At 44.7% G+C, this 23,228-nt stretch overlaps 1 protein-coding gene across 7 annotated transcripts in view; it reads right to left on the bottom strand.

Moving 5' to 3' along the window:
* Nucleotides 1-7,515: 7,515 nt before the first annotated feature.
* ZNF564 (zinc finger protein 564) overlaps nucleotides 7,516-23,228 on the bottom strand; it is a 40,282-nt gene continuing 24,569 nt past the window's right edge. For 6 of the 7 annotated variants that reach the window (XM_012436231.2, XM_064381805.1, XM_012436233.2 and 3 more), the window contains 3 exons: nucleotides 11,303-11,429; nucleotides 11,036-11,096; nucleotides 7,516-9,741 (listed from right to left, as the gene is read on the bottom strand). In XM_012436231.2, the coding sequence (XP_012291654.1) occupies nucleotides 8,271-9,741; nucleotides 11,036-11,096; nucleotides 11,303-11,429 (1,659 nt within the window). In that variant the 3' untranslated portion in view covers nucleotides 7,516-8,270. Of the gene's footprint in view, nucleotides 9,742-11,035; nucleotides 11,097-11,302; nucleotides 11,430-20,129; nucleotides 21,340-23,228 lie in introns of those variants that run through there. The other variant, XM_012436232.3, reaches the window with a different exon arrangement.

The raw sequence follows: 23,228 nt of genomic DNA, 5'->3' as shown, positions 1-23,228 counted from the left end.
AAAGGATAGAACCCCCGAAGCATGCCTTCACATGAGTCTTGTTTTCTGTGGCCGTGCTTCTCAGAATCTGCACTCCTGGAGCTCTTCTGAGCAATTGGAGGTCATCTGCAGAGACAGCAGGCTGCCCAGAAAGTCAAATGGGGAGCTCCATTTTCCTCCCTTTGCAGGCTCCAGACTGGCCTCAGCTTGGTCACTGGCTGCAGGTGCTGCTGCCCACTGCGGGTTATTCACCTGCTTCTAACCAGCACTGATCAGCTAAATGAGACAAAGGCTCTCAATCGTACTGTTTGAAAAAGAAACCAGCTGAGTCCCAGGTTTCCTCCTGTATTTATATGTAAAGCAGAGGAAGAAAATCCTAAAAGATTTTACATGAATTAAAACACTGGAGTGGGCATAATGGCTCATGCCCGTAATCCCAGCACTTTGGGAGGCTGCAGTGGGAGGACTGCTTGAGCCCAGGAGTTCAAAACCAGCCCGGGCAGCAGAGAGAGACCCACCCCATCTCTATAAAAAAATTAAAAAACTTAGTGGTGTATAGTGATGCACACCTGTCATCCCAGCTACTCAGGAGGCTGAGGCAAGAGGATCACTGAGCCTAAGAGGTCAAGACTGTAGTGAGCCAAGATTGTGCCACTGTACTCCAGCCTGGGCAACAGAATGAGACTGTCTCTAAAAGAATTTAAAGAAATAAAAATATTTTAAAACTGGCAAATAAGTATTCCTTTGAGAAAACAAAGATGCTAGCCAGCTATTATTTTCACACTAACACTTATGAAAGGCGCTCTCCCCTTTTCCCTCTGCTTCAGTGGCTGCTGACCTTCACAGTACATGGTTGTCACCAGGTGCTCTGTGGCTGGGGATGTACACGCCCAGTTTATCCATTTGAATCTCTCTCAACCCCACCCCAACACTACTGACCCACCCAATCATTTCTGTAGCTAAACCTTAAGCATTATATAAATACCCATCCCTTTCAAAGAGGCCTCAGGCTGAAAACACCTGTAGCTCTCTCAGATCACCCCTCCCCGGATTAAATTATTTGCATCTGTCTTCCAGGATAGGCTGTGATATCTTGGGTAGGAACCTTATTCATGGTATTTGCTTCCGTTCCCCCAAACCTGTGTCACCACCTGCTCATTAAGGACACAGAATATTTTAAGCTGACTATCAACCTGCTGTAAATGTTGGAAGTTTCACCACAACTCTAAAATATTCACACCCCAGGCTGGGCAAGGTAGCTCCCGCCTGTAATCCCAGCACTTTGAAAGGCCGAGGCGGACGGAGTTTGAGACAAGCCTGGCCAGCATGGTGAAACCCCATCTCTACTAAAAATACAAAAACTTAGCCAGGCATGGTGGTGTGCAACTGTAATCCCAGCTACTTCGGAGGCTGAGGCAGGAGAATTGCTTGAACCTGGGCAGCAGAGGTTGCAGTGAGCCGAGATCACACCACTGCACTCTAGCCCGGGTGACAGAACGAGACTCCATCTCAAAAAAAGAAAGAAAAATCCACACCCCAGGGAGAGTATATAGATTTTTTTTTTTTTTTGAGACATAGTTTCGCTCTTGTTGCTCAGGCTGGAGTGCAATGGCTCGATCTCAGCTCACTGCAACCTCTGCCTCCTGGGTTCAAGTGATTCTCCCATGTCGGCCTCCCGAATAGCTGGAACCACGGGCACGCATCACCACGCCCAGCTAGTTTTTATATTTTTAGTAGAGACGGGGTTTCACCATGTTGGTCAGGCTGGTCTCGAACTCCTGACCTGGTGATCCACCCACCTCGGCCTCCCAAAGTGCTGGGATTACAGGCATGAGCCACCGCACCCAGCCAGAGAGTATATAGATATTAATGTGCCCTCACTACAAGGAGCTCCACTGACTCCCTTTCTGGAAAATGGCTCAAACCAGTTTTCTGGAGGACTATACGCAATTGATAGACATAAAGATAACATGTTCAATTTGCTTTTATTTACATGATTTCCCTTTTTTGTTTTTGAGACAAGTCTTGGTCTGTCACCCATGCAGGCGTGCAGTGGCTTAATCTTGGCTCACTGCAACCTCCACCTTGTGGGCTCAAGCAGTCCTCCCACTTCAGCCTCCTGAGTAGCTGGACTACAAGTGTGCACCAACATGCCTGGCTAATATTTAAAATTTTTGTAGAGATGAGGTCTCACTATATTGCCCAGGCTGGTCTCAAACTCCTGGACAAAAGTAAGTCTCCTGACTCGGCCTCCCAAGCGCTGAGATTACAGGTGTGAGCCACTGTGCCTGGCTGATTTAACTTTTCATAGGTTGTTAAGAAAGTGATTAACCCTGTGAACCATGGTTGGATTTCACTGATTCCCAAAAGTTGTAGTGAATTCTCATAATTTTATGTTGCCTTGATATCCACCTTAAAGGTAAGTTTAACTTTCTCTTTTTTTTTTAAGTTTAATTTTCTCATACCAGAAGCAGAGTTTATTCATTGTTAACAGTTTCCAGTTCTCCACCTCCTCCCAGTTCCTCAATGTCATGAATCCATATATCTGTCTTAGACAACTGATTCCCAGTGACCACCTCACTATAGGACAGCTAGATATAATGTTCTTACTGACCCCCACACTTCAAATGAACTGTACAGGTGTGCTACAGTGACCACCTCTTAGTCACAGTGTGACCTCCTTGAAATTGTACCTGCTTGCTTTAAACCCATTGATTGAAATTCCCTGGGGGAAACTTTCACTAATGCCCTGAACCCTAATACAGGTTCTGACCCCTGGGTTCATCTATTTCTCCCTCTGTCTCTATGTGGTCCCTCACCTCTGTGTGTGTGGCCTCCATATGTCCAGTGTATCCTCCAGGACCTGTAAGCAATAAAATCCTTATTTCCATCTTATGTCTCTCATAATCACTGAAAGGGTGTTCTCCATTTTAAAGATCCTAAATTAGGACAATTGGTATAGTAGGCAGGATAGAGTGATTCTCATGATTAGTATGTCTTTCATCTGCTATAGCTTATTAACATCATAAATCATCTAGGCAACCACACTGGTGAGGCAGTAGTGTTTGCTGTAATAAATGAAATAGACACTAAAAAAAATATGAAAGATCAATAAAATTAAGTTTTTTAAAAAGATAAAATCAACGAAGCTCTGGCCTGACTCACTAGATAAAAATACCACATTCGAATAAAATCAGAGGTGAAAAAAAGGAGTCAGCCAGGTGTGGTGGCTCACGCCTGTAATCCCAGCAATTTGGAAGGCCAAGGAGGGAGGATCATGAGTTCGAGACAAGCCTGGCCAACCCATGGTGAAACCCCATCTCTACTAAAAATACAAAAAATTAGCTGGGCATGGTGGTTCATGCCTATAATCCCAGCTACTAGGGAGGCTGAGACAGGAGAATCACTTGAACCCTGGAGGCAGAGGTTGCAGTGAGCCAAGATCACACCACTGTACTCCAGCCTGAGCAATAGAGCAAGACTGTATCTCAAAAAAAATAAAAGAAAGAAAAAGAAAAACAGGGCTTTCCAGGAAATCTGCTACTAAACTATAGTTTAGGAGATACTTCTTTTCATTGTCATTTTTGTTTTTTGAGACAGGGAGTCAGTCTGTCAAGCAGGCTGGAGTGCAGTGGCACAATCACAGCGCACTGCAACCTCAGCTTCCAGGCCTTAACTGATCCTCCCACCTCAGCCTACCCCAAGTAGCTGAAACTACAGGTGTGCACCACCATGCCTGGCTAATTTTTGTATCTTTTACAGAGATGGGGTTTTGCCATGTTGCCCAGGCTGGTCTTGAACTCCGGAGCTCAAGCAATCCACCCACTTTAGCCTCCCAAAGTGCTGAAATTACAGGCCTGATCCACTGTGCCCAGCCAGATACTTCTTAAACAGAGGAAAAACACGTGAAATGGAAACATCTTCTCCATCTCTTCACTCTTGTTGCTGAACATCCAGAGGACTTCTCTTCTATATTATGAGCACTGATGATACTACTGTCCAGCAGTGTTGACACATGGTGTCAGCCTTATGAACTCACAGCTATAAGCATCTTACAGAATACTACACTAATTATGGTAAGTTATGACTCCAATGATAAAGCCGTAACTAAAAAACAAAAAGAAAAAATATAATGAAAAAGAAGTTATCCAAAAAGAAACTAAAAAAAGAAAGAAAAAAAAAAGAAGTTATCCTAATTTATAGACATGTTAGGTGAAAAGAATTTACTGACCTTCAATTAAAAACTGTCTCTCCTGGCCAGGCACAGTGGCTCATGTTTGTAATCCTAGCACTTTGGGAGGTGGAGGTAGGAGACTAGCCTGAGCAACACAGTGAGATTTTGTCTCTATAGACAATTTATTTAAAAAAAAAAAAAAAAAAAAAACGCTGAGCATGGTGGTGCATGCCCATGGTCCCAACTATTCAGGAGGCTGAAGTGGGAGAACTGATTGAGCCACAGAGGGTGAAGCTGCAGTGAGCTATGATTGTGCCACTGCACTCCAGCCTGGGTGACAAAGAAAGATACTGTCTTAAAAAATAAATAAATACACACACACACAAGAAAACAAACCAAAAAAAAAAACAACTGAGTATCCTCCATACATTCTGTAATAATGTAGAGGCAAGATTCTCCTCATTCATTCATCCAGCCTGGAAACTTCCATGTTTTATCACATATTTAACGCCCAACATCAACTCTGCTATTAACATTGGGCATTTCTTTATTGTGCAAGAAGTGACCTCTTTTTAGTTCTCCGTTGCTTTTTTTCTTTCTTTCTTGTTTGACATGGGGTCTTACTCTGTCACCTAGGCTAGAGTACAGTGGTGTGATCTCAGCTCACTGTAACCTCTGCCTCTTGGGTTCAAGTGATTCTCTTGCCTCAACCTCCCGAGTAGCTGGGATTACAGGCATGTGCCACCACATCCAGCTAAGTTTTCAATTTTTAGTGGAGATGGGGTTTCGCTATGTTGGCCAGGCTGGTCTTGAACTCCTGGCCTTAAGTGATCTACCTGCCTCAGCCTTCCAAAGTGCTGGGATTACAGGCATGAGCCACTGCACCAGGCCTAGCTCTCCATTTCTTGAACAACACCTATAACCCAGGTACAGAATTAGCAGTCAATAGTTGGCCCAGTGTGGTGGCTCACATCTGTAATCCCAGCATTTTCAGAGGCTGAGGCGGGAAGACCTTGAGGTCAAGAGATCAAGACCATCCTGGTCAACATGATGAAACCCCATGTCTTCTAAAAATACAAAAAAATAGCTGGGCATGGTGGCAAGCACCTGTAGTTCCAGCTACTCAGGAGGCTGAGGCAGGAGAATCGCTTGAACCTAGAGGCTGAGATTGCAGTGAGCTGAGATCCCACCACTGCACTCCAGCCTGGGCGACATAGTGTCAAGAAAAAAAAAGTTACACATTTTTACCTATGAATTTTCCATACCTAAGAAGGTCTTTCCGCCTTTTCTGGACACTACATGCTGCTTAGTTTCTTCCCATAGTCTTAAAGATTTGATTCTGAGCAAAAAATGTCTATTTGCTTAAATTATCAGATATATGACTGTGAATTGCGTGCAGAGGAAATGAAAATTATCCCTCCTCAATAAAGGGAGGTGGTTATCATAGGCCCTGGGTCTGGGAGTGGAGTCCAGGTCTACAGTGTAGCAGGGAGGAGATAGGGGAGTCAATCCTGGGGATCAAATCTAAACGCCTACTAAGATCCAAATAGACTCTGTAGGAACAGGTCCTTCGTGGATAGGAAAATGAAAAAAGGTCAGGCGCATTGGCTCATGCCTGTAATCTGAGCACTTTGGGAGGCCGAGACGGGTGGATCACCTGAGATCAGGAGTTCAAGACCAGCCTGACCAATATGGTGAAACCCTGTCTCTACTAAAAATGCAAAAATTACCCAGGTGTGGTGGCGTGAGCCTGTACGCCCAGCTACTCGAGAGGCTGAGACAGGAGAATTGCTTGAACCCAGAAGGCAGAGGTTGCAGCGAGTCAAGATCACAGCACTGCACTCCAGCCTAGGTGACAGACGAAGACTTCTTCTCAAAAAAAAAAAAAAGAAAGAAAGAAAGAAGAAGAAAAAGAAAACAAAAAACAGTACTCAGAACAAGTAGGAAAGAAACCTAGAGACCAGGGCAGGGTGTGGTGGCTCACACCTGTTATCCCAGTACTTTTGGAGGCCGAGGCAGGCGGATCACGAGGTCAAGACATTGAGACCATCCTGACCAACATGGTGAAACCCCGTCTCTACTAAAAAATACAAAAATTAGCTGGGTGTGGTGGCACACGCCTGTAGTCCCAGCTACTCGGGAGGCTGAGGCAGGAGAACTGCCTGAACCCAGGAGGCAGAGTTTACAGTGAGCCGAGATTGTGCCACTGCACTCTAGCCCGGTGCCTGGCTAGAGTAAGACACTGTCTAAAAAAAAGAAAAAAGAAAAAGAAAGAAACCTAGAGGCCAGGCACAGTGGTTCACACCTGTAATCCCCCCACTTTGGAAGGCCGAGGCAGGCGGATCACTTCAGATCAGGAGTTTGATACCAGCCTGGTCAACATGGCGAAACCCCATCTCTACTAAAATATAAAAATTAGCTGGGTGTAGTGGTGCACACCTGTAATCCCAGCTACTCAAGAGGCTAAAGCACAAGAATCGCTTGAACCTCGGAGGTACCGGCTGCAGTGAGCCAAGATCATGTCACTGCACTCCAGCCTGGGCGACAGAGCAAGCCTCCATCTAACATAAATAAATATTCATATTAGTGTGCAACCATCACCACCATCCATCTCTAGAACCCTTATCTTGCAAAATTGAAACTATGCCCATTAAATAACTATCCACTACCCAATTTCCCTAACTCTTGGCAAATGATATTGTACTTTTCTATCAATATGACTACTCTAGATACCTCATATAAAAGTAGAATCATAGAGTACTGTCTTCATATGAATGGCCCAATTCACTTACCATAATGTCCAGGCTCATCTTGCAGCACATATGAAAATTTCCTTCTTTGTAAGATTCAGTAATACTCTATCATATGTATAAACTTCTTTTTGTTTATTCACCTGTTGATGAAAACCTGAGTAGCTTCCAGTTTACCTATTGTTAATGATACTATGTACACTGGTGCATGAAACCTATTTGAGACTTTGCTTTCAATCTGTTTATATTCCCAAAAATGGAAACTGCTGATCACGTTATTTCTGTTATCTGGGGATCTGCCATACCGTTCTCAGCAGGGTTGTACCATTTTACATTGCCACTGATAGTGCACAAGGTTATCAAACATTCCACATCCTTGCCAGCATTTGTTTTTCATCTTTGAGAGTACTTATCCTAATGAGTATGAGACGGTATGTACATCTTGAGTTTGATTTGCATTTCCCTAATGACTAATGATGTTGAGCATTGTTATATGCTTATTGGCCATCTGAATATCTTCTTCGGAGAAACGTCTAAGTCCTTTCCTCCATTTTAAAATTGGATTGTGTCTTACATTGGATTGCTAAAACAGAATACCAACAATTGGAAAACTCAATTAATCAACAAACATTTATTTCTCATGGTTTGAGAAGCTGGGAAGTCCAATACCAAGGCACTGGCAGAGTCCATGTCTGGTAAGGGCCTGCTTCCTAGTTCAAAGACAGCTATCTTCTCACTGTACCCTCTCACAGTGGAGGGCAAAGCTAGCTCTCTAGGGACTCATATTAGGAAACTTACAAGGCCTCCATCTTCATATCATGACATAATTCTTTTTTTTTCTTTTTTTCTTTCGCATGGAAGAGATCTTCAGGATATCACCTAATCCTAACCACCAACCACCAAAGACAGGGCCTCCAAATACCATCACATTGGGTGGGGGGTAAGTTTTTAATATATGAATCTGAGTGACATACACTCAGCCAAAACATTCCACCTCTGGCCCCCAAAATCCATGTCAACACATGTAAAATATATTTATCTCATCCCAAAGACCTCAGAAGTCTCAGCTAATTCCAGCATGAACTCTAATGTTTAAACTCAAACTCCAAAGTGTCATGTCCATATCACGTAATTCAGATATGCGTGAGACTCAATTCATGCTGAAGCAAAATTCTTCTTCAGCTCCGAACCTGCGAAATCAAACTAGTTGTGTATTTCCAAAATATGAGACAGGCATAGGATAGACATTCCTATTCCAAAAGTGAGAAACAGGACAGGAGAAAGGGGTGGGCTCCCAAACAAGTCCAAAACCCAAAAAGCAAACTGAAGACTTTCCACACTTTTTATACTTGTACAATTTTCCTCCTTTATGCATTTTCACATGTATTCGAAGGTTGTGTGATAAATGAAAGCTTTCCCATATCCCTTACGTAAGGTTTATCTCCATTATGAGCTCTTTCATGTCTTTGAAAGGAACTGGAATAACTGAATGTTTTTCCACATTGCTTACATTCATAGGGTTTTTCTCCTGTATGAGTTCTTTCATGTATTCGAATGGAACTGGCATAATTGAAGGCTTTCCCACATTCTTTACATTCATAGGGTTTTTCTCCAGTATGAGTTCTTTCATGTGTTCGGACAGAACTAGGACAGTCAAAGGCTTTACCACATACCTGACATTTATAAGGTCCATCTCCAGTGTGCAGTATCATATGTTTTCTAATCCTTTTAAGAGAAATAAAGGCTTTCCCACATACCTGACATTCATAGGGTTTCTCTCCAGTGTGAGTTCTTTCGTGTATTTGAAATGAACTGGGACAGTCAAAGGCTCTACCGCATATTTGACATTTATAAGGTCCATCTCCAGTGTGCTTTATCATGTGTCTTCGAACACTTGGGAGAGAAATGAAGGCTTTCCCACATTCCTTACATTCATAAGGCTTCTCTCCAGTGTGAGTCCTTTCATGTGTTCGAACATTACTGGAAGAACTAAAGGTTTTACCACATTTATTACATTCATAGGGTTTCTCCCCAGTGTGAGTTCTTTCATGTTTTCTAACATAACTGGGAAATATAAATGCTCTCCCACACACTTTACATTTATAAGGTCCATCCCCAGTGTGCCTAATCATATGACTTTGAAAATTTGTGAAAGAAATGAAAGCCTTCCCACATTGTTTACATTCATGGGGTTTCTCTCCAGTATGAGTTCTTTCATGTATTCGAAACAAACTGGGGCGGTCAAAGGCTTTTCCACATTCCTGACATTTATAAGGTCCATCTCCAGTGTGCCTAATCATGTGTCTTTGAAAACTTGGGAAAGAAATGAAAGCTTTCCCACATTCCTGACATTCATAGGGTTTCTCTCCAGTATGCGTTCTTTCATGTATTTGAAATAAACTGGGGCGGTCAAAGGCTTTCCCACATTCCTGACATTTATATGGTCCATCTCCAGTGTGCTTAATCATGTGTCTTCGAACACTTGGGAGAGAAATGAAGGCTTTCCCACATTCTGGACATGCATAAGGTTTCTCACCAGTGTGAGTTCTTTCATGTCTTCGAAAGGATTGACAAGAACTAAAGGCTTTCCCACACTGCTGACATTTATATGGTTTCTCTCCATATTCCTGATACTCATATGGTTTGTGTCCAGCATGAGACCTGATATGCCTACTAAGGGATGAATGATGCATGAAGACTTTCCCACACAAACTACATTCACATGGTGTTACTATAGTAGGAATTTTCTTGTTCAGATTAAGATTAAGAATCTGACTGAAGGCTTCTCCACATTGATCGTGTTCTTTACTTTCACTGAGTCCCACTTCCACATGATTGCTGGAAACAACAGAAAGCATGATTTAGTGGTTTATTTGCAACTTTATATTTATTAATAGGTATTTGACTTACATTTTTATCATAATCGGGGAAAGGGTAGGCTTTCAGTCCTGTGTGGTTTGAAAGTGAATGGATGGAATGCTCTGCAAGAGGGCATGAGAGTAGCTATTATCAAAAAAGTGATATTCATATATACAGTTTATTTTTTTTTGGAGATGTAGACTCACTCGTTGCCTAGGCTGAAGTGCAGTGGCACAGTCTCAGCTCACTGCAACCTCTGTCTCCTGGGCTCAAGTAATTCTCCTGTCTCAACCTCTCAAGTAGCTGGGATTACAGGCACTTGCCACCACACCCAGCTAATTTTTTCTATTTTTAGTAGAGATGGGGTTTCACCATGTTGGCCAGGCTGGTCTCAAACTCCTGACCTTGTGATCCGCCTGACTCAGCCTCCCAAAGCACTGAGATCACAGGCATGAGCTACTGTGCCGAGCCCTAATTTTTTTTTTTTTTTTTTGAGACAGAGTCTTGCTCTGTTGCCAGGCTGGAGTGCAGTGGCGCTATCTCAGCTCACTGCAACCTCCACCTCCCAGGTTCAAGCAATTCTCCTGCCTCAGCCTCCCAAGTAGCTGGGATTACAGGTGTGCACCATCACGCCCAGCTTATTTTTGTATTTTTTTAGTAGAGACAGGGTTTCACCATGTTGGCCAGGATGGTCTCAATCTCTTGACCTCATGATCCACCCACCTCAGCCTCCCAAAGTGCTGGGATTACAGGCGTGAGACACCATGCCCGGCCAATTTTTGTATTTTTTTTTGAGACAGAGTTTCACTGTTGTTACCCAGGCTGGAGTGCAATGGCGTGATCTCGGCTCACCGCAACCTCCGCCTCCCGGGTTCAGGCAATTCTCCTGCCTCAGCCTCCTGAGTAGCTGGGACTACAGGCACGCACCACCATGCCCAGCTAATTTTTTGTATTTTTAGTAGAGACGGGGTTTCACCATGTTGACCAGGATGGTCTCGATCTCTTGACCTTGTGATCTGCCCTCCTTGGCCTCCCAAAGTGCTGGGATTACAGGCATGAGCCACCACACCCAGCCCAGTTTGTTAACACTATTTCCAAGTGAATGATTTTGTAACACTGAACATCTATGTCACACTTTTTCTTTTTTTTTTGTTGAAAAAGTTGTGTGAATAAATAAATTTGAAGCTGGGGCTTATTTGTTAGTTTCCTTATTTTTTAAATTTCATGACATACCAAGAAGGGGACATTGCTTTCTCTTATCAGTGCAAATTACCTTAAAATTCTCCCCTGATTTTTGTACCAATCTTCAATGCTCTGGTCTTCCCATTTTTTCCCTAAAATATAGTCAGAAAAAAATCCTTATGAACTTATAGAAATTACAGAAATATGACTAAATTCTAACTTCATGAAGAGGTACAAACAGTTCTGATTTATTCGCCCAAGTATTCCCTTTTCCACATCTGATATAATGAAACAGCATTAAAGAGCAAGAAATACTTCTTCTCTAATTGACTAAGAGAAAGAATGATGTCATCCTTACCTACACAAGCCAGATTTCTAAAGGTTTCCCGCATCACATCTCTGTAGAGTTTCTTCTGGGAAGGATCCAGCAAAGCCCACTCCTCAAGTGTGAAGTTCACAGCCACATCTTCAGAGGCCACTGAGTCCTAAAACATCCCAAATATGCAATGCAGGAGGAAGGGTGAGATGACAGTACAGGGATGTAATCAATTCATCAAAGTTCACAAATGGGAGTACAGTACCTCATGCCTATAATCCCAGCACTCTGGAAGGCTAAGGCAGGCAGATCACCTTAGGTCAGGAGTTTTAGACCTGGCCAACATGGTGAAACCCCGTCTCTATTAAAAATATAAAAGTTAGCTGGATATGGTGGCAAATGCCTGTGAACCCAGCTACTCAGGAGTCTGAGGCAGGGGAATCGCTTGAACGTGGGAGGTGAACATTGCGGTGAACTGAGATCATGCCACTGCACTTCAGCGTGGGCGACAGAGACTCCATCTCAAACAAAAACACCAACAAACAAAAAAGTTCACAAGTGATGTGGCCGTCTCCAAACATTTATTTTACGATAGATTGTGGGAAGAAAGTTGCGAGGTGCCATGGCAAGAGACTGAAGGCACAATCTGTCCCAGCATAACAGATTTACTGATTATTTAGTTATAGCAATGATGTATTTACCAATTACTTATAGAAATGACACCAAGTAGATATCAGATTCAATCACATAATTATACAATCAATCTTATTACAACATTATTCACTAATAATCTTTGCTTTAGTGTAGGAACATTTTAGTCTTATAGTATAGACATAATCAAGTGAAATGTAATTCAGAACTGAAGGGACATTGTGAGAAGTGATCAGGAGGCGAGAGTAAATGCCTGTGGTAATGCCAGCACCTGGGAAGACACCTGCTACTTAGCCGGCAAGCCTTGTGGTAATGCCAGCATCTGGGGAGGCGCCCGTTACTTAGCACATCATGAGGGGGAGTTTCCTTCTCACTGGAGAGTTCAGAGAAAACTCTGCTCTGCCGGGTCTTGAGGAAGGTCTGACACTAGCCAGCCTGGCCCACAGACATCCAGGGGTTTAAACACCTCTCCGTGGTGCTATGCTCTGATGCACGGTCACCATCCTTGTCCACTTTCATGTTCCACTTTCCCACCAGATGCTCCCTTGTAAACTCCTAGAAGCTGTGAGAAGAATAGAGGTATCCTAAAAGCCTTTGCTCTCTCTGATAAGTGCATAAAGATACTGATATAAGTGCCTCCCCTCCTTGCAGTGGCTACCTGAGAGAGAGGGACCCTCTGTACTGTACCTATGTGACCCCATGAGCTGTGTCCACGTGGTCCCCCCGTATTGTAAGAATGTGATTTGCTTGACCCCTACCAATCATGTCACATGAGTCACTCTCCTGACCCTGCCCCCCTGCCTTGTATACAATAAATATCATCGCATCCAGGCATTCGGGGCCACTGCTGGGATCCGCCCCTTTTTGGTAGCAGTGGTCCCCCGAGCCCAGCTCAATTCTTGTGTCCTTGATTCTTTCTTTTCTACGATCTATCATCTCTGCACACAAAAGAACACCCACTACACCCTTCGGGGCTGGATCCTGCAATAAATAAATATGGTCGTCAGAATTCTCTCTATCCACATTCACTTTCTCATGAACTTAATAGCCACATGAAAACACACAACTGATCTCTACCTTTTTACTGTGGTCACCACAAGTTTTATTGGTCTCTAATGGCAGGATACAGTTCACCTTAGAGAAACAAATAAAATGCCATACAAGAAAACAAATTTTAAGATCATCATTCCTTCTGAGAAAAACTTCCATTTCCTTTCATATCTCCTATCAATCAGCATTCCATGAAACACAGGGTAGGCCAGGTACAGTTGCTCACGCCTGTAATCCCAGCACTCTGGGGTGACAAGCTGAGGTCAGGAGATCAAGACCAGCCTGCCCAACATGGTGAAACCCTGTCTCTACTAAAAATACAAAAAATTTGCCGGGTGTGGTGGTGGGCACCTATAATCCCAGCTACTCAGGAGGCTGAGGCAGGAGAACAGCTTGAACCCGGGAGGTGGAGGTCGCAGTGAGCCGAGATTTTGCCACTCTCCTCCAGCCTGGGTGACAAGAGTGAAACTCCGTCTTGAAAAAAAAAGAAAAGAAAAGAAAAAAGAAACACAGGGTAAAACCTGAAAAAAGTTTCCATGAATAAATAAATAAACACTGAAGAAGTGGAACCATTTTGTTCTGTTCCCTTCAATAAACATGAGAGAAGGCTCATAGAAATCCAACTACTGACAAATCCAGCTGACCATACTTTCCTGAAGGATTCTAGGCCATCAGACGTAGACAGGTCAAGTTGGTCGAATCAAATTATTCCTCTGCAAAAGCGTTCATTTTAACCTGCATGTATAATATTATAGACTCAGTGATTTCTTTTACTCTGTCCCATTTCACTAGGCTAGGAAGCTATTGGGAAGACAGAAATCAGGTATGACGAAGAAGGTATGGCAACTTAGGCTGTGCCCCCTCACCCAGCAAAATCTCCATAGTCAAGAGCGTCAGGGCAGTTTTCCACCGATTTTTAGCTTATATATGTATACATACTAAGAAGACAAAATGCCAGAAGAGCTTTTTCTGGCAGATATATAACAAAGTACCCTATGCCTTGCTGACCTTGAGGAACAGGTTAAGAGTTGCAATTTCTGGCCGGGCGCGGTGGCTCAAGCCTGTAATCCCAGCACTTTGGGAGGCCGAGGTGGGTGGATCACGAGGTCAAGAGATCAAGACCATCCTGGTCAATATAGTGAAACCTCGTCTCTACTAAAAATACAAAAAATTAGCTGGGCATAGTGGCACGTGCCTGTAATCCCAGCTACTCAGGAGGCTGAGGCAGGAGAATTGCCTGAACCCGGGAGGCGGAGGTTGCGGTGAGCCGAGATTGCACCATTGCACTCCAGCCTGGGTAACAAGAGCGAAACTCCATCTCAAAAAAAAAAGAGTTGCAATTTCTGAGGGATTTAAGTCCAGATAGTTTGATGGTGAATTTAACCATTATAAAATACATGAAGGGATCAGCAGTGCTCTTCTCCAAAAGAACATAAAATCCTCTTTCTCAAACTTCAAGAGGAAATGATTCCTGACCAGTCACTATGTGATATTACATTGTGTAATGTCAAGGCAAAATAAAATAAGGGCAAAGATGGGTTCTTTTAGTATTCATAGAAATGGGAACTTGCTCTGTCATCCACACTGGAGTGCAGTGGCATGATCACAGCTCACTGAAGCCTTGAACCCCAGGGCTCACGTGATCCTCCCACCCAAGCCTCCCAAGTAGCTACAACTATAGGCACAAGACACCACCCACACCAAGCTAATTTTTACATTTTTTGTAAAGATGAAGTCTTACTATGTTGCCCAACCTGATCTCAAAATCCTGCCTCAGCCTCCCAAAGGGCTGGGATTACAGGTGTGAACCATCATGCCTGTCTGGAAAGATGGGTTCTCAGAAAGAATCAAGTGTCCTCAAGATAGCCTCTTACAAAATATTTCTTAAATTCTATAAATCCCCTAAAGACTGTGGAAGAGTCAACGAAAAGTACTTCTCTAAACGTAGCTGGAATAACGAATATCTAACAATGGTCAAAGTCTTCCAAAGAACATGATAGCTTCCCTAACCTTTATCGAATTCTAAATATAGCTGGGTGCGGTGGCTAACACCTGTAATCCCAGCCCTTTGGGAGGCCAAGGCGGGCGGATCACGAGGTGAGGAGTTCAAGACCAGCCAGACCAACATAGTGAAACTCTGTCTCTACTAAAAATACAAAATTAGCCAGGCGTGGTGGCAGGTGCCTGTAATCCCAGCTACTGGAGACTTGCTTGAACCCAGGAGGCAGAGGCTGCAGTGAGCTGAGGTTGCACCATGGTACTCCAGTCTAGGTGACAGAGAAAGACTCTGTCTCACAAAATAAAATTAAAAAAAAAAAAATTCTGAATATTGGCCAGGCGCAGGAGCTCATGCCTATAATTCCACCACTTTGGGAGGTTGAGGCGGGCAGATCATTTGAGTTCACTTGAGTCCCCTGTCTCTACCAAAAATACAAAGCAAGGCATGGTGTTGGGTGCCTGTAGTCCCAACTACTTGAGAGGCTGAGGCAGGAGAATCACTTGAACCCGGGAGGTGGAGGTTTCGGTGAGACAAAATCACAACAGTGCACTGCAGCCTGGGCAACAGAGTGAAACTCTGTCTCAAAAAAAAAAACAAAAACAAATAAAAGCCAAGATCGTGCCACTGCACTCCAGCCTGGGCAGCAGAGCAAGACCCTGTCTTAAAAAAAAAAAAAAAAAGGAGGCTGGGCGTGGTGGGTCATGCCTGTAATCCCAGTACTTTGGGAGGCCGAGGCAGGCGGATCACAAGGTCAAGACATCGAAACCATCCTGGCCAACATGGTGAAACCCCGTCTCTACTAAAAATACAAAAATAAGCCAGGCGTGGTGGCACACGCCTGTAGTCCCAGGTACTTGGGAGGCTGAGGCTGAAGGATCACTTGAACCTGGGAGGCGGAAGCTGCAGTGAGCCGACACTGCGCCACTGTGCTCCAGACTGGCGACAGAGCAAGACTCCGTCTCAGAGGAAAAAAAAAAAAAAGGTCTAGTTCAATCATTGGCATTTTGGCAGCAGCTAACTGACATGGAGGGCAGGGGCGGGGGAGAACTCCCTCTAGCTTTCCTGCCTCACCTAATGAGGGTGACAGTTTTTCCCCCACTTCTGACAACCAAATAAGTTGAGTCTTTTCCAACACCATTTCTCGAACTGTGACTCCAATCAGGTGTCCTAAAGAACAATTCAACACTAACTGCCCAGAGTTAGCGAGCAACTCCACTGGCTAAGGGCTCAGACTGCCCCCACTTCAAATGCAAATGCATCTGACTGCGACTAGTAGCCTGGACAACATAGTGAGATTCTGTCTCTACCAATAAGTAAGTTTAATTTAAAAGACCATTTAAGACCAGGTGAGGTGCCTCACGACTGTAATCCGAGCACTTTAGGAGGTCAAGATGGGTGGATCACCTGAGGTCAGGAGTTCAAGACCAGCCTGGCCAACATGGAGAAACACCATTTCAGCTAAAAATACAAACATTAGCCAGGCATGGTGGCAGGTGCCTGTAATCCCAGCTACAAGGGAGGCTGAAGCACAGGAATCACTTGAACCCAGGAGGTGGAGGTTGCAGTGAGCCAAGATCACACCACTGCACTCCACCGTGGGTGACAGAGTGAGACTCCGTCTCAAAAAATTAGATTACGGCTGGGCGCGGTGGCTCACGCCTGTAATCTCAGCATTTTGGGAGGCTGACGCGGGCGGATTACGAGGTCAAGAGATGAAGACCATCCTGACCAACATAGTGAAACCCCATCTCTACTAAATATACAGAAAATTAGCTGGGCATGGTGATGCGCGCCTGTATCCCAGCTACTCAGGAGGCTGAGGCAGGAGAATCGCTTGAACCTGGGAGGTGGAGGTTACAGTGAGCCAAGATCATGCCACTGCACTCCAGCCTGGTGCCTGGCGATGGAGCAAAATTCTGTCTCAAAAAAAAAAAAATTAGGCCGGGCGCGGTGGCTCAAGCCTGTAATCCCAGCACTTTGGGAGGCCGAAGCAGGTGGATCACGAGGTCAAGAGATCGAGACCATCCTGGTCAACATGGTGAAACCCCGTCTCTACTAATACAAAAAATTAGCTGTGCATGGTGGTGCGTGCCTGTAATCCCAGCTACTCAGGAGGCTGAGGCAGGAGAATTTGCCTGAACCCAGGAGGTGGAGGTTGCGGTGAGCCGAGATCGCGCCATTGCACTCCAGCCTGGGTAACGAGAGCGAAACTCCGTCTCAAAAAAAAAAAAGAAAAAAGAAAAAAAAAATTAGATTAAATTACATTAAATTGAGGATTCCCATGACACCTTTTCACAATAGGTAACACCTCTCAGAACTCAAGAGAACAATTAACTTAGTATCACCAGTTCATTACAAAGAATACAAGGCAGGAACTACCAAATGGAAGACATGCATAGGGCAGAATATGGGCTGGGAGGGCGCAGAGCTTTTGTGCCTTTGCAGGTTAAACATTCTCTAAGCACCAACTTGGAAGCACTGTGAACCCATTTATTTAGGAGTTTTATGGAGGTTTGATTACTCAGGAATTACTGATTAAATCACTGGCTGCTGGTGAATAGCTAATTCTCCAGCTCCTCTCTCTTCCATGGAAGTTAGAGGTTGGGGCTGAAAGTTCCAAGCCTCTGATCAAGGATTGGTGATTCTGAGGCCTTAACCCCCGGCCTGAAGCTAAGAGCTCACCAAGAATCATTTTAGTAGAATAAAAGACACTCCTCTCACCCTTATCTGACAGGAAATTCGAAAGAACACAGAAGAGGCCAGGCATGGTGGCTCACACCTGTAATCACAGAACTTTGGGAGGCCAAGGCAGGTGGATCATTTGAGGTCATCTGAGGTCAGGAGTTTTAAGACCAGCCTGGCCAACATAGTAAAACCGTGTCTCTACTAAAAATACAAAAACTAGCTGGGCATGGTGATGTGCACCTGTTATCTCAGTTACCTGGGAAGCTGAGGCAAAAGAATCGCTTGAATCTGGGACCAGAGGTTGCAGTGAGCCCAGCCCATCCACATGATTAAGTATTGTTCACTGACAAAAAGAAATAAGATAGAAGCTATAAGACATAGAGAAGGGCCGGGCGCGGTGGCTCACGCCTATAATCCCAGCACTTTGGGAGGCCGAGGCGGGTGGATCACGAGGTCAAGAGATCGAGACCATCCTGGTCAACATGGTGAAACCCCGTCTCTACTAAAAATACAAAAAAATTAGCTGGGCATGGTGGCGCGTGCCTGTAGTCCCAGCTACTCAGGAGGCTGAGGCAGGAGAATTGCCTGAACCCAGGAGGCAGAGGTTGCAGTGAGCCGAGATCGCGCCATTGCACTCCAGCCTGGGTAACAAGAGCGAAACTCCGACTCAAAAAAAAGAGAAAACTTAAGAGTGGCTGTGGTGGGTCACATCTGTAATCCCAGCATTTTGGGAAGCCGAGGCTGGTGGGTCTTCTGAAGTCAGAAGTTTGAGACCAGCTTGGCCAACATGGTGAAACCCCATCTCTACTAAAAATACAAAAATTAACTGGCTGGGCACAGTAACTCACGCCTGTAATCCTAGCACTTTGGGAGATCAAGGTGAGTGGATCACAAGGTCAGGAGATCAAGACCATCCTGGTCAACATGGTGAAACCCTATCTCTACTAAAAACACAAAAATTAGCTGGGTGTGGTGGTGCCCGCCTATTGTCCCAGCTACTTTGGAGGCTGAGGCAGGAGAATCCCTTGAACCCAGGAGGCAGAGGCTGCAGTAAGCCGAGATTGCGCCACTGTACTGCAGCCTGGTGACAGAGTGAAACTCCATCTCAAAAAAAAAAAAAAAATTAGCCAGGCATGGTAGCAAGCACCTGTAATCCCAGCTATTCAGGAGGCTGAGGCAGGAGAATCACTTGAAAGAAGGAGGCAGAGGTTACAGTGGGCTGAGACAGCACCACTGCACTCCAGCCTGAGCAAGAGACTCTGTTCAAAATTAAAAAAACAAAAGTACATTACTAAGCGATAGAATCCAATCTAAAAAGGCCACATACAATGTGTTACCAACTATAAGATATTCTGCAAAAGACAAAACTATGGGACATTAAAAAGTCTTTGGTTGTAAGGGATTTCAGGATGGAAAGGAGGGATGAATGAATATATGGACTATAGGCGATTTTTAGGATAGTGAAACTACCCTAACAGAAATAACAGACACTTGTCATTACCAGGCACGGTGGCTCACACCTGTAATCCCAACACTTGGGAAGCAGAGCGGGGTGGATCATGAGTTCAGGAGTTCAAGACCAGGCTGGCCAATATGGCAAAACCCTCATCTCTACTAAAAACACAAAAATTAGCCGGGCAGAGTGGTGCTGCCTGTAATCCCAGCTACTCAGGAGACTGAGGCAGGAGAATGGCTTGAACCCGGGAGGTGGAGTTGCGGTGAGCCAAGATCGCGCAATTGCACTCCAGCCTGGGTAACAAGAGCGAAAATCCGCCTCAAAAACAAAAAAAAATCGTCAAAGTCCAATAAAAACACAATAGAGTTAACTCTAATGTAAAATGTGAACATTAATGCAACAATATTGGTTCCTCAATTGTAACAAATGTACCACAGTAATACAGTATATAAAAAATAAGGCAAACTGTAAAGAGGGGTGATCATTAAGTAACACTCTACTTAATGATCAATTTTTCTGTAAACTTAAAACTGTTCTCTCTTAAAAAAAAAAAAAAAAAAGTACAGTGGCTCACACCTGTAATCCCAGCATTTTGGGAGGCCGAGGCTGGCGGATCATGAGGTCAAGAGATCGAGACCATCCTGGCCAACATGGTGAAACCCCGTCTCTATTTAAAAAAAAAAAAAAAAACACTGTTCTGAAAAAAATGTTACAAAAAGTTAAAATGAAGACAGACTCATGACAATCTGCCCCTGAAAAGTAACTCATCACTGGAACATGTCACTTTTTCTTTCTTTCAGACAGGGTCTCATTCTGTCACCCAGATTGGAGTGCAGTAGTGTGATCACAGCTCACTGCAGCCTCAACCTCCCAGGCTCAAGTGATTCTTCCACCTCAGCCTCCCAAGGAGCTGGGACTACAGGTGCATGTCACCATGCCTGGCAAATTTTCATATTTTTTATAGAGACGGGGCTTTGTCATGTTGCCCAGGCTGCTCTCAAACTCTTGGGCTCAGGCAATCCGCGTACCTTGGCCTCCCAAAGTGCTGACATGGCAGGTGTGAGCCTCTATGCCCAGCCCAGATCATCTTTCATGCAACTGATTTGAACTTATTTTAGTAAGCCATCAGGGTGATGAATAAGGTCTTCAGCCTGAGACTGGGAAGGGAGGAGAAAGTTCCATCCAATGCCTTGTTTAGGAGTCCAGCACTGTATATTCTGAAAAGTGAAATTAGGACCTTGGTTACTGTCTGGAACTTAAACATGTATGAGTATCCTTGTATTGTGGACTTCATATAAGACATGTGTTGGCCGGGAGTGGTGGCCTGTAATCCCAGCAGTTTGGGAGGCCAAGGCAGGCACATCACCTGAGGTCAGGAGTTTGAGACCAGCCTGACCAACATGGTGAAACCCTGTCTCTACCAAAAATACAAAATTAGCCAGGTGTGGCAGCACATGCCTGTAATCCCAGCTACCTGGGAGGCTAAGGCAGGAAAATCACTTGAACCCAGGAGGCAGAGACTGCAGTTAGCTGAGATCGAACTGTTGCACTCCAGCCTAGGCAACGAGTGAAACTCTGTCTCAAAAAAAAAAAAGACATGTATTACCTTGATTTCTATTTTGGGTATCTGACAGAGATACACCAGATGCTGTGGCTCATGCCTGTAATCACAGCTCTTAGGGAGGCAGAGTGGGGAGGATAGCTTGAGCCCAGGAGTTTGAGACCTGCCTGGGCAATAAAGCCATACCCTGTTCTCCACAAAAAGGAAAAAAAAAAAGAGAGATACTCAGGTATCTTACCACAAACAGGAAAGTCTCACACAACCACTAACGAGTCTGTGAACTGGCCAGGCATGGTGGCTCACACCTGTAATCCCAGCACTTCGGGAGGCCAAGATGGGCAGATCACGAAGTCAAGAAATCGAGACCATCCTGACCCATGGTGAAACTCCATCTCTACTAAAAATACAAAAATTAGCCGGGCGCGGTGGCTCACACCTATAATACCAGCACTTTGGGAGGCCGAGGCGGGTGGATCACGAGGTCAAGAGATCGAGACCATCCTGGTCAACATGGTGAAACCCCGTCTCTACTAAAAATACAAAAATTAGCTGGGCATGGTGGTGCGCGCCTGTAATCCCAGCTACTCAGGAGGCTGAGGCAGAAGAATTGCCTGAACCCAGGAGGCGGAGGTTGCGGTGAGCCGAGATCGCGCCATTGCACTCCAGTCTGGGTAACAACAGCGAAACTCCGCCTCAAAAAAAAAAAAAAAAATTAGCTAGGTGTGGTGGTATGCGCCTGTAATCCCAGCTACTCAGGAGGCTGAGGCAGAATTGCTTGAACCCGGGAAGTGAAGGTTGCAGTGAGCTGTGATGACAACACTGCACTCCAGCCTGGCAACAGAGTCTCAAAAAAAGGTCTGTAGGCCGGGCGCGGTGGCTCACACCTATAATCCCAGCACTTTGGGAGGCCGAGGTGGGTGGATCACGAGGTCAAGAGATCGAGACCATCCTGGTCAACATGGTGAAACCCCGTCTCCACTAAAAATACAAAAAATTAGCTGGGCATGGTGGCGCGTGCCTGTAATCCCAGCTACTCAGGAGGCTGAGGCAGGAGAATTGCCTGAACTCAGGAGGCGGCGGTTGCGGTGAGCCGAGATCGCGCCATTGCACTCCAGCCTGGGTAACAAGAGCGGAACTCCGTCTCCAAATAAAAAAAGGTCTGTAAACCTAAGTGTTGATAGAGCCCATTTTTGGCTGGTGTTAAGATGACTGCTTGATGTTTGGTCAGACAGGCTAACCCCTGGATCTGTTTATCACAGACTTCCCAATAAAGGGATGAAAAGCAGCAACCCTTCATTGGCTCCCCCAGGTACACATGTGGTAATGTCATCCATGCAAACTCCCTACTGCTATTCACTTAGTCATTCTAAGGATGCTTTTCACTCCTCTAATTTATACTGGGCCATGGTAACAAATTTAACTGGGGATAAAGGTCCATGAAATTCTGTCTTGCCAAGCCACTTTGTAAGACTCAACAACTTTATTTTTTATCATTTTAGAGTAACCCTGCTCAGTACAGGGTATCTTAGGACAATGGGTGCTTTGACCATGGTTACTTGAAACAAGGCAGTAATTCTGATGGTTAACACAAGGCATATGTTTATCCTCTATTATATATTCATTACTCAGATTACAGGGTTTACCTTGCTTAAATTTAGTGGGATCACCAGGTAAAAGTTTAATATGTGCTTTATGTTGATTAATAGCATGAAGGATTGTTAATTAGCACATTACAGCAGGTATTAATTTAGAACCTATCTTGTGGGCCAGGTGTGGTAGTTCACATCTATAATTCCAGCACTTTGGGAAGCTGGGGCAAGCAGATCACTTGAGGTCAGGAGTTCGAGACCAGCCTGGCCAACATGGTGAAACCTCATCTCTACTAAAAATACAAAAATTATCCAGACCCAGCTACTCAGGAGGCTGAGACAGGAGGATTGCTTGAACTTGGGAGGCAGAGGTTGCAGTGAGCCGAATCAAGCCATTGGACTCCAGCCTGGGCACACAGCAAGACTCTGTCTCAAAACAAACAAGAAACAGAACCTATGTTCTTGAGGGAGGGAGGCACAGTACCATGCAGTTCCCTTTTATCTTTTTTGCTGTGTACATCTTTTTGTGTATTTGGATTTCCTATCGGGTAAAATTGTGAACCTGTTTCAGTACTTTTTTCCCTTTGTTTCCTCCATTGGTCGTTGGTTTTGTCTGTCTCTAGATATACATCAGGGATGGGGAAAGGGACTGTCCTGTCTACCCTAGTATTTGCACATTTCCCACCCCCCCCCACCCTCCGCCCCCCACTCCCAGCCTTACATCTGTATCCTCAAGATCATGGGCCTCCTCCAGGGCAGAAATGGTTTTACAAGGTTTAAAGGACTCCAGGATTAGCTTCAGTTTGAACTACTCTCTCTCCTGTGCAATAGGGTGTATGTGGATGTCATCCCCTATAATATCAAAAGAGTGAACATCCTTGTGGTGACAGAGGAACAGGCAGTGGTGGCAGCAGCACTTAGGAGTCCTGGTGGCCCTCTGATATTACAGTATGAACTCAGCCAGGATCCTTGTGGTG

The sequence above is a fragment of the Aotus nancymaae genome, unplaced genomic scaffold, assembly GCF_030222135.1.
Source record: "Aotus nancymaae isolate 86718 unplaced genomic scaffold, 86718_ANA_hifiasm-v0.15.2.pri h1tg000028l, whole genome shotgun sequence".
Classification (NCBI taxonomy): Eukaryota; Metazoa; Chordata; class Mammalia; order Primates; family Aotidae; genus Aotus; species Aotus nancymaae.
This window is presented reverse-complemented; position numbering and strand designations above follow the sequence as displayed.